The following is a 13,826-nucleotide window of genomic DNA, read 5'->3' as shown; positions in this document are numbered from 1 at the left end:
ATGTGAGAGATGAGGAAGAATTGCCTCCCAACAGGAAGTTTCACATAGTTTATTGAAAAAAAATCTAGGAAATCATGTGAATCATGTACAATTTTTTTCTCACAAGAAAAATTTTAAGATTTTTTTAATGTTTCACAGAATTGTAAAACATTTTATTTTAATTTTTGAAAGGAAATAAAACAGACTGAAACTGCCACAGTATCATAAATTTCCCCCCACAACTTGTTTCTAAAGAAAAGGCTGAAATTTAGTAATTTTTAAAATGATTTGTGAGGCTAAGTACTATAGTCTGATAATCTGCTAAAAAAAGATACAATGAAATGGGTGAATCAATACCTCCTTTTATCAAATTATTTTAAAAAACACCTAAATTCTAATAACAGCATGTTAAAACAATACACATTTTCGTAGGCTGTTATTTCTATAAGTTTTTCTACACTATATCAACAGTGCAATGGTGATTCAGTGTAAATCATTACAGTGTCTCATTGTTACAATACTTGTGTTCAAGTACATGTTCATGAACATGATCAAAGTCTCTATTTGGACTTTCCCATTATTAAAATAAGGTTATCATTACAGTAGAATTTTTTCCTACAAATTTCTCTAACTCAGACCCAAACTCATATCCTCTAAGAAAAAACTATTCAACACTATGAGGTTTTGTTATGTTTACTCATCTCCTGCATATTTCTACAGAAAATGGGCTTGTTCTGCATTGGAACACCAAAAAATATTTTCTCTCTCCATATAAAACTAAACTATTACCTAAGTATACATTCTCAGTAACACAATGGTATTAATGGAGAGAGTAGCATCTTAGAAACAACCCTAGCTAAAATATATTTATGCCTAATAATCTTGTAATTAAAAAAACTGTTTAGTCCGGAAACTTGGTCCAACTTATTCCTAAAAAGGTTCTTTGTATGTGAAGCCATATAATGTAAATAAAAATTTTGTATAACCCAAATATATACTGGATGTTTGGCAGGAAAAAATAATAACAATAAATTAATTTGATTAAATTACAAGTAACCTGATAATATTTGGTCTGAAGAACATGCTAGCGTGTGTATTTATAAATAATGAAATTGCAAAGAGCTGTGATCCAGCCAGCCTTCTAGGGGTCAACTCTTCTGCTGCAGCTTTTGGGCATAGAAGTCCCTGCACGTCTCACAGCAGCGCTGATACCACCGCATGTCCTGACAGAGGTTCTTCTCACGGATCACCCGACAGTACACAGGCCACTGATCTCCCAGGCACTTGAAAGTCAGAGCAGCTGTGAAGCAGAACACAGGAAACTCAATACAGGTAGACAGGCTGGATTTGGTGAGCAGAAAATGAGTGGGGTGATCTTGTACATTCATTCAGACTCATTTATCTTCTGGTACTCCAGCGATCAAAGATATTCACACACATTACAGTAGAAGAGACAAGAGGATAATCTCATGGAAGAGCTGTGTTAGACATGAGAGACCCCCAAGTACAAGGAGCTATAATGCAAATGGTTTCTTGCTCTTTTTTCTTTTGGGGGTCACACCTGACAATGCACAGAGGTTACTCCTGGCTCTGTACCTCAGAAATTACTCCTGGAAGTGCTCAGGGACCATATGGGATGCTGGGAATCGAACCCATGTTGGCCGCTTGCAAGGCAAATGCCCTACCTGCTGTGCTATCGCTCTGGCTTCTTGTTTTTAGGACTTTTAATTACACTTCTTTGGGGGAATTTTAGTTGAAAAGATTAGAACAAAAAAGTGAAGGTGCTCACTGGCTCCACCTTTATGATGATAAACAGAAGAGTTGTTGTGGATGAAGTATGATACAAAGAATCAGCAAAACAAGAAGATGCTCATAGTTATTTCATATTTCTCATTTGCTATTCGGCACATGTGCTAAAGTGGGATATATGGGAACTGTTATTTCAGGCAACTTTAAAACTGATCCTCACAAGTCACTGAAATTTATAACCAAGTGTTTGACATGAGAATGTGGCATAGGAAACTTGGTCATGTAGACTTGGCCTCAGTTTTTCTGAAGGAATAGTGTATTTTGGCATAAAAAGTAGAATTGGTTCCTGCTACACTTCTTTAGCCACTATTCTAATAGGATTCATCATTTCACTCTAAAACCCTTAGATGTTATAACCATTTTTTTCTTTTATGTTTGGGATAGAGCTTCAACAAATAATAAACAAAGAAAATGCAAATGTAACCAAATTCTTTTTTAATCCATTTTTTTCTGTTACATGACATTTCAAGAAAGATTCCAAGTAATTGTTGGATAAAGGAATTATGTTGTTTTTAAATACATTGATTTGATGCATCTGCTCAAAGATTGCTTAATGTTTTGTCTTAACTAGTCTTAATTTTACTTGAACTGATTATTTCTGAGAAATGCTAATTATTTGGCTGGAACGTGAATTTTTGTATTTTCACAAAGAGCCAAATTTTTTCATTTGATTTAGTCATATGCCTAGAAAAACATCCATTACTATTTAGCTCCTTGCATTTTTGCAACATTATTCTATGTGATTCAGTTACTCCTTTGGAGGTTTCATACAGAGATTAAACAGAGAATGTTCAATATAAATCACTCAATGACAACCAGGTAATTGTATTGTTAAAAGCTACTAGTTGCTGCTGAAATAGAAGCAAGTGCATTCATGAATATCTATAATACAATTCTAGGCTACAGCTTTTACAAATCTATATGATGCTTCTTAATGATGGGTTAGGTTAACTAACAAAAATTGAGATATAAATTTCTAACAAAAATGGTGTATACAAATTATTATAGAAGTGATTTACAATTAATATTATGTCTGTACAGTTGAAGGGGAAAAGGGTATACCTAGTTCAATAGATCCACGTTCCAGTCATCTAAAAGCCATTTGTTTTCGGCCCTTCCAATTTGTACCCAGGACCACGAGATCAGTGGAGAAATCTGAAGTTTTTGTTCTACAAACTCATCTTTCCACAGACTTTACCTCAATTGAGAGTTTTGTTATTGAACTAGTCAAAATCACAAGTATGGTTCAGGTTTTTCATCTTCCCAAAACGACTTGGAGTGGTATGGCAATTGTATTTGGGGGCCCAGGCAGTTCTGAGGTGGTAGTTTCAGGAATGAAACTAATTTAGTCTACAAGATGTTTTACTCAATCATTTGGAATAAACTATAACAGGAAGGATCATAATTAAGCTTTAATGTGATATACAGGGCCAGAGAGAGAGAGTACAGGAGGTAAGGTGCGTGCTTTGCCCGAGGCTGACCCTGGGTTGAATCCCTGGCATCACAAATAGTTTCCCTGAGCACTACCAAGAGTGATCCCTGAGCACTACCAGATGTGCTCCACCTTCCAAGTTAATAAATGGAAAAATAAAGTGACATGCAAAATAAAAGAAACTGGGAACTTCTCTTTGTTCTCAAAGCCATCTCCTTTGTATCTGCTTACCCAGTCTGGGGGATGTGATTGTATTGACATTAATCTTTTCATTGCAGGGCTGCAGGTGGCATGGTCTGTAGGCTGCAGGCTTTTCTGAAGAAAAACATTCATTTCCATGTCTTCCTGTGATCTTATGCATGCACTGGACAACACGGGACTGCATCCCTTTGCCACAGGTAATTGAGCACTAGAAGAGACACAGATTTATTAAAAATATTCCTTGCAGTTTCCTTTTTTAGTTTTTGAGATGTATAAGGCACCTTTTCACCATAGTTCTTAAAAGTGAACATGAACTTAGCATCTAGAGCTGACCTAATACCTGGGTCAGGGCCATGGCTGTAATGCTGCACAGAACCTGAGCTGTGGCTCACAGTGGATGCAGGAGAGTAAAGGTGGATAAGGAAAGTAGAATCTGACTAGAAGTAAAGGCAAATGAAAAACATTTGTAATGTACTTGGCCTTTAAAATTATACTCTAATAGCACTGTCCTACCGTTGTTCATTGATTTTGCTCAAGCGGGCCCAGTAACGTCTCACAACAAATTGTGAGATTTATTGTTACTGTTTTTGGCATCCCATCCAAGTACTGGATGGAGCGATAGCACAGCGGTAGGGCGTTTGCCTTGCATGCAGCCAACATGGCCGACCCGAGTTCGATTCCTCCGCCCCTCTTGGAGAGCCCAGCAAGCTACCGAGAGTATCTCGCCCGCACGGCAGAGCCTGGCAAGCTCCCCGTGACATATTCGATATGCCAAACACAGTAACAACAAAGTCTCCAATGGAGACGTTACTGGGCCTGCTTGAGCAAATTGATGATCAATGGGAGGGCCTTTACTTTACTTACTTTACTGTTTTGGGCACATTGAATACATCACTGGGAGCTTGCCAGGCTACTATAATAAGGAAGGTTTTTAGTCATATTCAGACAAACCCAATAACTGGCCAAATGTCATTGCCAATAGTTTTGGTTAATCTTAAAGCAAGTCCAAAGAATATGGGCAAAACAACTCAGAATATATAACATAATATATAAACTCAGAATGAATATATAACAGAAGTCCTACAATTTCTGGGACAGAACTGTTCTAATAGACTTGGAATTTAATTTTCATTAGAACACAAATAATAAAAAATACCAAACTCTACCGAGTAATTACTCTCTAATATATTTTGGAAAGAATTATATTGAAAATTTAAGAAAACAGATGTTTGAAATGGAACAATTAAAATCCCAAGGTTCTTTATTTTTAGAAGATACTACTAAATAATTGGTTGTTTAGATAAATCATAGCCCTGTGATTAAAGACAGACATAAGAAGAAAAAAGTCAAAATAATCTGGGCTTGAAATAAGAATTGTCTAATCTTGCCTCTAGCAAATAACTTCCCAGGATTTGTTTTTCCTTTTTGTTTAAGCAACATATTGCAGTAGATTATAGTCTGCTTTCAGTCCAAATTACTTTGCAAGTAAAAACATTGTGATTGTAGTCAGGTCATTTTTAAGTGGTGAAGCTTTGTAACAGTGAAAACTCAAATTTTATTATCTAAGTATTTGCTGTCGCATCCAACTATGGTGGGACCAAAGTTCTGTTTTATGAAGTCTCAAAATTATAGTTTGAATATCCCAAACATCAATTATTTGTTTTTTCAAGCATATATTTATCACCCACTATCTTCAGGATCCTCTGAGGAAAACAAAAACAGAAGAAACTATAATTATTTTAGAGATGGGGTGGGAATGGTAGTAGGGCATTTGCCTTGCACATGTCTGGCCTGGGTTCAGTTCCTGGCATCCAATATGGTCCCCTGAGCACGTCCAGAAGTGATTTCTGAGTGCAGAGCCAGAAGTAACTCCTGAGCATTACTGGGCATGTTCCTCAAACCAAATAATAATAATAACTTCAGAAATGATACTCTATTGGGGCTGTTAAAAACACAATGCTACAATAGATTAAAAATAGTACTAAACGCCATGAAAACTGGCAGTTTATTCACTTTTAACTGATTGTTTAATATTTTGTATTGTTAGCTGCACTCTAGAATTACTGTTTTAAGATTAGAGGAAACCAGCAATTCAAGATTTTGAAAGTTTTTTTCTTACAATACTAACAAATACTCTTTAGGTCAGATTTATTATATGCCAGGTATTATTTGAGGTTAGATTTATTATATCTCATATGAAGCCCATGTGTACTATCATTAACTATTTCTATCACACAGATGAGAAAATATATGTTCAGACAAGTAAAACACATTGGCAACATTTTTACATTTAAATAGTGAAATTGGGGTTAGAGCAACAGTACAGTGGGTAGGGAGGGTGCTTGCCTTGCATATGTCCAACTTGTGTTTGATCTGTGGCAACCCATATGGTCCACTGACCTGGGCAATTCCTGAATGGAGAACCAGGATTAAGCACAGCTGGATGTGTTCTCCATCCCCCAAAGAGAAAAAGTAGTCAAACTGGCATCTGAGTCCAAGTATACTGAATTTACAGACTGTCCACCTGAGGATCCCTTAATCCTGTTGCTTGCTAATGTTCTCTCTAGGCTAATAGTCAGAAATATTTTCTTTCATTTGGCAAGTAAAAGTGGAATTCTTGTATTTTACTATTAAGACAACTATTAATAAATTAGAAGAATTTGTTTTGTTCTAACTCAGGTTGTATGATATAAGAAAAACTCTTCTGCTCTACAGAAAATTTATATGCATTGTAGCACAGCGGTGGGGCATTTGCCTTGCACGCAGTCAACATGGCCGACCCGAGTTCGATTCCTCTGCCGCTCCCGGAGAGCCCGGCAAGCTACCGAGAGTATCTCGCCCAGACGGCAGAGACTGGCAAGCTACCCGTGACGTATTCGATATGCCAGACACAGTAACAACAAGTCTCATGATGGAGACGTTACTGGGCCCGCTTGAGAAAATCGATGAACAAGGGGAAGACAGTGCCACATTAAATAAAATAGTTTAGGGAAATGGCGGGGGCGGGAGGGGAAGCAATTGAGAAGGAAACACATCCAGGAGAGAATGAGAAAAATGCATGATTTGTTTTTAGATTTGCTCAAGCGGGCCCAGTAACGTATCCATTGGAGACTTTGTTGTTACTGTGTCTGGCATATCGAATACGTCACGGGGAGCATGCCAGGCTCTGCCGTGCGGGCGAGATACTCTCGGTAGCTTGCCGGGCTCTCCGAGAGGGGCGGAGGAATCGAACTCAGGTCGGCCATGTTGGCTGCATGCAAGGCAGACGCCCTACCCGCTGTGCTATGTGATCACATATTCAAATCAGGAAACTCGGAAAGTAGTTGTTGGTAATAATTTCTGACTGTAGGCATACACTTTTGTATGCATTTACATACCCATAAATTGTTCTAGGTAAGCCAAGTCATACAATAGACAACCTAATGGTAGTTCTATGTATTCAATGATAAACACAAATGGATGGACACGAAACACTCCTGTTTTACTTGTGCATTTACTGCTATGCTTTTACACAGAGTAGACTTAATCTTTCCCCTAAATCTAGTAGCTTTACAAATGGAAAATGCGGTGCTCATAGATATTATTTCATTCACTCTTTCAAAAAATATTAAGCAGAAGTTCACAAAATGCCACTCTTCTGAATCAGATGAAGCAGACAACATCCACCACCCACCAATGAGTTCACATTCTAATTGTGGGGAGCAAAAATATATAAGCAATATACAACGATGATTGTGAAGGAGAAAACTAAAGCTGATAAGGAAAACTGTGAAAGTCTGGGGTGGGGATGCTTAGCAATTTAAGAGGGATAACTGGGGAAGGATTTAGAGAAATGGTGACACAGTCCTGCATGGGAAGGACACCCACTTCAGACACAAAGCCTTTGAATCCGCACGGGATGGGTCTTCCGTGTTTTTAGGGATTTGGGGTCATTAGCAGTAGTCTGTCGCTCCACCTCTTACCTCTCACTTGTTCTCTAAGTCATTTTTTTTCTAACACATTTAAATCCAGCTCTTCCCATATGAACTAAATATGAAATATATTTGAAATAAGGTAGCACTATAGACTTCCACTAAAATGGGAACACTGACTTGCCAGAAACTGAAAAAGAAATACAGGGATGTCCCAGGTCACTTGCTATTGAAAATTTTTTTTTCCATAAGAAAAATTTCCTGAGCAGAGTATTTAAAAAAAGAGACTTGTATTGACTGAAAAAAATCATCTGTTCTCCAAGTTAGTATTGTCTTGAGTGCCTTTGAAATAAAATGCTTCATAAACCAATTCTATGGACCAGAAGCCTGGAACTCTGAACAGAAACACAATCTTGATGTCTCAGGCATGCTAGAATAAAAACAAAACAATAATCTTTAGGATAAACTTACGAAGCTTAGAAAATCATTCTCATAACTTCAGAGTTATCACCCCTTTGGCACAGAAAACAAGGCACACAGAAAACTTGTTTCCTACTAAATAATAATAATAATAATAAGCTTCATTGTCTCTGCAATTGAAATTTGTTGTAGTAACTTGTGATACTCATCATTCCTATCTACCTGAGAAAATAATACCCCTCCCTGTGTTTGGATTTACATTAATAACTTGTAAGAGGCTATCAAAATAGCTACATATCGCAGTGGACATAAACCGATCTTTCTCTGGGCCAGCAAGATAGCTTAACAGCTGGAGAACATACTTTGCAAGCAGAAAGTCTGAGTTTAATCTCTGACACCTCATGATGCCCATGTATGTCAAGTAGTGATCCCCAAACACTGTGTCAATAGTAGCCTAGAGCAACACTGTGACTAAAAACCCAAACCAAGCCAAAAGCAAAAATCCTTTCTCATCTTAGGACTTTAGTGACAGTTTCAAAGACTGTATCAAATTATAACTGTGCTATATATATATTGTGGGTCAAACTAAACATGATGAACTTGCTATTGACATTTTTTTCTATAAGAAAAATTTCCTGACCAGAGTATTTGAAAAAAGAGACTTGTATTGACTGAAAAAAAAATCAAAGTTGAGAATATTAAAATGATTAGCAAAAAACATTTCACAATGAGATCCATGTGGTAATAAATTAAAAGCAAAATGATATTCTTTTAAAATGAGACATATAGTTTAGAATTTATAACCTTTTCCATGATCTAAAATTGTATTTCTCTTCTGTTGTTCTTAGGCCAAGTGCTGAGAATTAACAGTAATGTACCTCTAAAAAAATTCCCCTAAATAAACGCAATTGGGCTACACTAGCATGCGACAGGGACAAATGGAGACATTACTGGCGCCCGCTCGAGCAAATCGATGATTAACGGGAAGTTAAGTGATTAAATGAACTGAGAGAAATATAGAGTTGATGCTTACTTAGCTTGGATGTTTACAGTTTGTTACAAAGGTGATCTGGTGATGGGTGTAAGTGGGAACTCTTAAGAAATTCTATTTTCTATGTTTTATTAAATATTCCACAAATGAGTGCAGTCCTTCTATGTCTGTCCCTCTCCTTCTGACCCATTTCACTCAGAATTATATTCTCCATGTCCCTCTATTCATAGGCAAATTTCATGACTTCATTTTTCCTGGTGGCTGCATAGTGTTTCATTGTGTAGATATAGCATAGTTTCTTCATAATTTCTTTTCCCAGTCATCTGTTCTCGGGTACTTGGGTTGTTTCCAGATTCTGGCTATTGTGAATATAGAAGCGTTGTAATGAACACAGAAGTGCAGATGGCTTTTCTTCAGAATGGTTTTTGGCCCCCTGGGTATACTCCCAAAAGTGGTTTGTTGGGTCATATGGAAGCTCAATTTCTAGACTAATACTCAAGGACAGTAGAAACAAGGGCCAGGAAGAGTAGCCCACAGTTGGAAGCTTACTACAAGTGGTGGAGTGGGGAGGGTAGGAGTATATAGAAGCCCAATATAACAGTGATTACTGGAAATGATCACTCTGGATAAGAATTGGGTACTGGAAGTAGGTAAAGGGATATACATGATAATCTTTCAGTATTTGTATTGCAAACCATGAATGCCAAAATGGAGAGAGAGGGAGTGTGAAAGAAAATGACGGAGAGAGATAGAAGAAAATTGCCTGTTACAAAGCAGGCTTGTGTGTGTGTTTGTAGAGGGAGGGGTTGATGCAGGAAGGAAAGTGGGGTCATTGATAGTAGGAAATATACATTGGTGAAGGGAATGGTGTTGGAACATTGTATGACCGAAACCCAATAGTGAAAAACTTTGTAACTCTGTATCAGATGATGATTTAATTAGAAAAATAATTAAAAATATGCTTCACGTAAGTTTTTAGAAAGTTACATTTACAAGTCAGACGGTACCTTTAGATAGTCTTGCTAAAGGTAGTAAAAATGCAGAATCAATTGGCAAATTTATTAAATGGCCTGTATACAATAAAAATGGGAAATTGGAAAAATGTTCGAGATATCACACCAAAAATAAATGCTTCACTTTAAGGAATGAGATAAGCACTGAATGGCTGTAAATCCATCTTACTGACAAGCCAAGGTATGGACTCTTTCCTCCATTGCAAAAGATGGAGAGTAAGCTTTGCACAAATGAGTAAAGGGCAGGAAGAAACTGACAATGGAAATAGCATTGCTAATACATCATGACTTATGGCATTACTAGTGTTAAGATCTTGGTTTTATATTTAAAAAAATAGATAATCCAGAAACCCCAAAATTGCTGCTGTGCCTTTGACAAGACCCCAAAAACTTGGGGCAAAGTTTAACAAGAAAGTAAACGGCCAAAAGTTAGGTATGTGGGAGACACACCCACAAACCACCTCGGACTCAGCTATATAATTGGAGGCATGGCCTCTCTGGTTCCTGATCGAACTACTTAACAGCCATGATCCCAGGGACTCAGAAACAAATCTCAAAACCCAACGGCTTTTGGCAGAAATGCGTCTGATCCCTGCAGTAGGTTGCCAGTTCTGGGCCAACTCAGGTGGGAATAGGTTTTGTGCCTTGGCTGTTACCTCTGGTATCTTGGTGGCTGCCATCCTCCAGAGGCCACTGGACAGTCAGGTTTGGACCCGCAGTGATAAGACATGTGAGGCCTCATGGATTGGGGGTGGAGCTGGCCCTTTCCCCCCCTTCCCAATGAGACCCCGAGTCGTCGCCCACAAATGGCCTCTCTGGCTCCTGATCAAGCTGCTTAATGGCCATGAACCCAGAGACTCAGGAACAAATCTCAGAACCCAGGAGGTTTTGGCAGAAATCCCTCCAGATTTAAGTGTTAAAACTTCGAAATTTTATCTCATGGGAAGAGGGGTGGTACCAGCTCATCCTTCACACCCTACTGAGGTCACGAGTTTCCCCCAGGAGCAGCTCTCCGGCAGGGCCATGGCTTCAGAGCAAAAGGACTTAATCCAGAGCCTGGAAGCTTGCGGCAGAAAAGTGAATGGACTATGTGTTAAACTACAGAGCCATGCCTGCCAGGAGGGAAAGGGTGTTGCTCCCTTCCCCCTTTCCCCCTCCCAACCCCCCGCCCCCAGCAGCAAGGTGGCTGCCGCCTCAGAACTTATTGGAAAGCCAGGTATGAGCCGGCAGTGATGAGGAAACTGCAGTCTCAGGGGAAGAGGGGTGGTACCAGCTCGTCCTTCACGCCCTACCGAGGTAACGAGTTGCCCCCCACAAGTGGCTCTCCGGCACAGCCATAACACCAGATGCACAGAAACCAGTCTTGTAATTATTCCAACTCTTTGGAGAAATCCCTCCAGACTTACCTAGTAAAGTATCAGAAATCCAAAATTGCGCAGCCACAAAGTGGCCGCATGATATAATATAGTTCTCATAACCAGCTATAGAAATCAAATTATTTCACAATGCCTTTTCAGCAATTCTGATTGTTGGAGGGAAATTCTAAATAATAATGGTGCATCTTTTGTTGAAATAATAAATGTAATAAAAGAAGAGAGAGAGTTAAGTAGAAATTATCTGCCTCACAGGCATTTGGAGAGGTGGGAGGAGGGTATATTGGGTTTTTTGGTGGTGAAAAATAAGTACTGGTGAAGGGAAAGGTGTTTGATCATTGTATGACCGAGACTTAAACCTGAAAGCTTTGTAACTTTTCCCACAGTTATCAAATAAATAAAAAAAAAATTAAAAAAACACCTGGAATTTCAAAACTACGCGACCACTACTGCTGCCATGCAACACCATATGTTATTCTTAACCAGCAATAGAAAACAAATTGTCTACTGTTGCCTTTTTAGCAGATCTGAGTTTTGGGGTAAAATCCTAAATAATAATGTTGGGTCTGGTGTCAAAATATTGAATGTGATCAAAGTAGAGAGAGAGTAATGTGGAAATCACCTGTTCAACAGGTAGGGGGAGGGTGTTGGATGGGGGTATACTGGGGGTTTTGGTGGTGGAGAACGGGCACTGGTGAAGGTACGGGTGTTTCATTGTATGACTGAGACTTACACCCTAACAGCTCTATGGAAAAAAAGTAAGGTTGGAGTTCATGCCAATTCAATCAGCTAATCAGTGGCTGAATAAAGAGCATTACTTCTACATAAAAGAAAAATAAAAATTGATAAATAACAAAGATGTTCAAGACCATTTTCAGACATTTTGTTATAATTTCTATATTTAATAAGGTTAGTGAGTGTAGATTTTAAATGAGCCCTGATGAAATTATAAGTTTGTCACAACAAATTTGACACATTTTAGGAACACAGAATTAGTTTTTAGCTGATGGTATAAATAAATTCCTGATGGAGCCCATGTTACTTGAGTATACTTGGTTAAGTTTTCATTATTTTATATGTAAATATTATTTTCATGATATAATGAGTATATTTAGCAAGAATCTGAATCTTTTCAAATAATTGTCTTACATATGTTGACAATTTAAGTAATTTTAAAAGTCTAGTGTATAGTGGGCTGGAGCAATAGCACAGCGGGTATGGTGTTTGCCTTGCACGCAGCTGACCCAGGTTCTATTCATTCCTCTTGGAGAGCCAGCAAGCTACCGAGAGTATTTAGCCCACCTGGCAGAGCCTGGCAAGCTCCCTGTGGCATATTCGATATGCCAAAAACAGTAACAACAAGTCTCACAATGGAGACATTACTGGTGCTCGCTTGAGCAAATTGAAAACAACAGGAGGAAAGTGCTACAGTGCTACATGTGTTGTACCTCGGTTTCAGAATAATACCAGTTGTTTAGTGAATGTTGACTAAATACTAGTGAATGATGGCAAATACATAGTTTAGTATATTGACATGAAAAAGTAAAGTAAAGTAAAGGCCCTCCCGTTGATCATCGATTTGCTCGAGCGGGTCCAGTAACGTCTCCATTGGAGACTTTCTTGTTATTGTGTCTGGCATATCAAATACTCTCGGTAGCTTGCTGGGCTCTCCGAGAGGGGCGGAGGAATCGAACTTGGGTCGGCCATGTTGGCTGCGTGCAAGGCAGACGCCCTACCCGCTGTGCTATAGCATGTTTAACTCTGAGAAAGGGACACAAAGTTATCAGTATACACTATCCTTCACATTTATAAGTATCAGTATAAGGAAGAGAAGTGTTAAGGGTTCTCCACAGTACCAACTAAATCTGCTTTTGCAGAGTATAAAGTTGTCATTCTGCACTGAATATTCATGAAGCTAACAGAAATTTCCAGCATGGGATATGATAAAACTTATGTAGTCTCATAGGTCTGTCAGATTCACCAAAAATCATCATCATCCTGTCAAAAAAGTAATGGATATATTTCTGGACAACTTAATTTCACTTAAGAATACTTCACAAATGAGATATCCATGAATATCTTAACTTCACTATTTAAAAAGGCCATCACTCCTTCCAGTGAGCCCTGATTCCAGGAACTTCTGTGATCCCTGTATCTGAGATCAGGTAGATCTATTCTACACATCATATTTGACATCTCACACTCTTGTTGTTGGGCAAGCTGTAAACATATATGTGTTTTTTAATTTAACTTGCATGAAGAGCTATGCTTGAAATGTGAGTGAGCCTTGTAATTCTTCCTCTGTGAAGATAAAGATCTTGTAATGGTTCTTTAAAGTGAATATGAAAAGGATTATAAAGAAAAATCACCTTCCATAAACTTAAAGCATATGACAGGAACTTTGATCAAAAGAAAAACAAATTTTAGCATTAGAATACAAAATTTCAAAATGCAACTTGGCATTTCACTTTACCATTTTGTAAAAACATGCATTAAAATAAGTCTATTTGTATAGTAATTTATAACAATTGTTATGAATGTAGTCTATTTTCCTAGAGAGATAATCTGAATATGTGATTTGAATATGGAACTAATACCAAACTTCAATATCTCATCTCAGATATTGATATTTCATAGTTTCCACACTTTTAAATTATTAAATGTTACTTTTTGCCATTTCCTTTCAGAACTTTAGGA

The 13,826-nt window shown here is 38.0% G+C and overlaps 1 protein-coding gene across 1 annotated transcript in view; it reads right to left on the bottom strand.

The window, feature by feature from the left end:
• Positions 1 to 209: 209 nt before the first annotated feature.
• The window catches only part of ADAMTS19 (ADAM metallopeptidase with thrombospondin type 1 motif 19), a 248,810-nt gene continuing 235,193 nt past the window's right edge, over positions 210 to 13,826 (bottom strand). Inside the window, exons 23-24 of the mRNA XM_056124756.1 lie at positions 3,452 to 3,629; positions 210 to 1,279 (exon numbers count right to left, since the gene is read on the bottom strand). Coding sequence (XP_055980731.1) covers positions 1,128 to 1,279; positions 3,452 to 3,629 — 330 coding nt within the window. The 3' untranslated portion in view covers positions 210 to 1,127. The remainder of the gene's footprint in view (positions 1,280 to 3,451; positions 3,630 to 13,826) is intronic.

This window comes from Sorex fumeus, unplaced genomic scaffold (genome assembly GCF_029834395.1).
Source record: "Sorex fumeus unplaced genomic scaffold, SorFum_2.1 ptg000051l, whole genome shotgun sequence".
In the NCBI taxonomy this organism is placed as follows: domain Eukaryota; kingdom Metazoa; phylum Chordata; class Mammalia; order Eulipotyphla; family Soricidae; genus Sorex; species Sorex fumeus.
The sequence above is the reverse complement of the archived record's forward strand: the minus strand, read 5'-3'. Positions and strand labels throughout refer to the sequence as shown.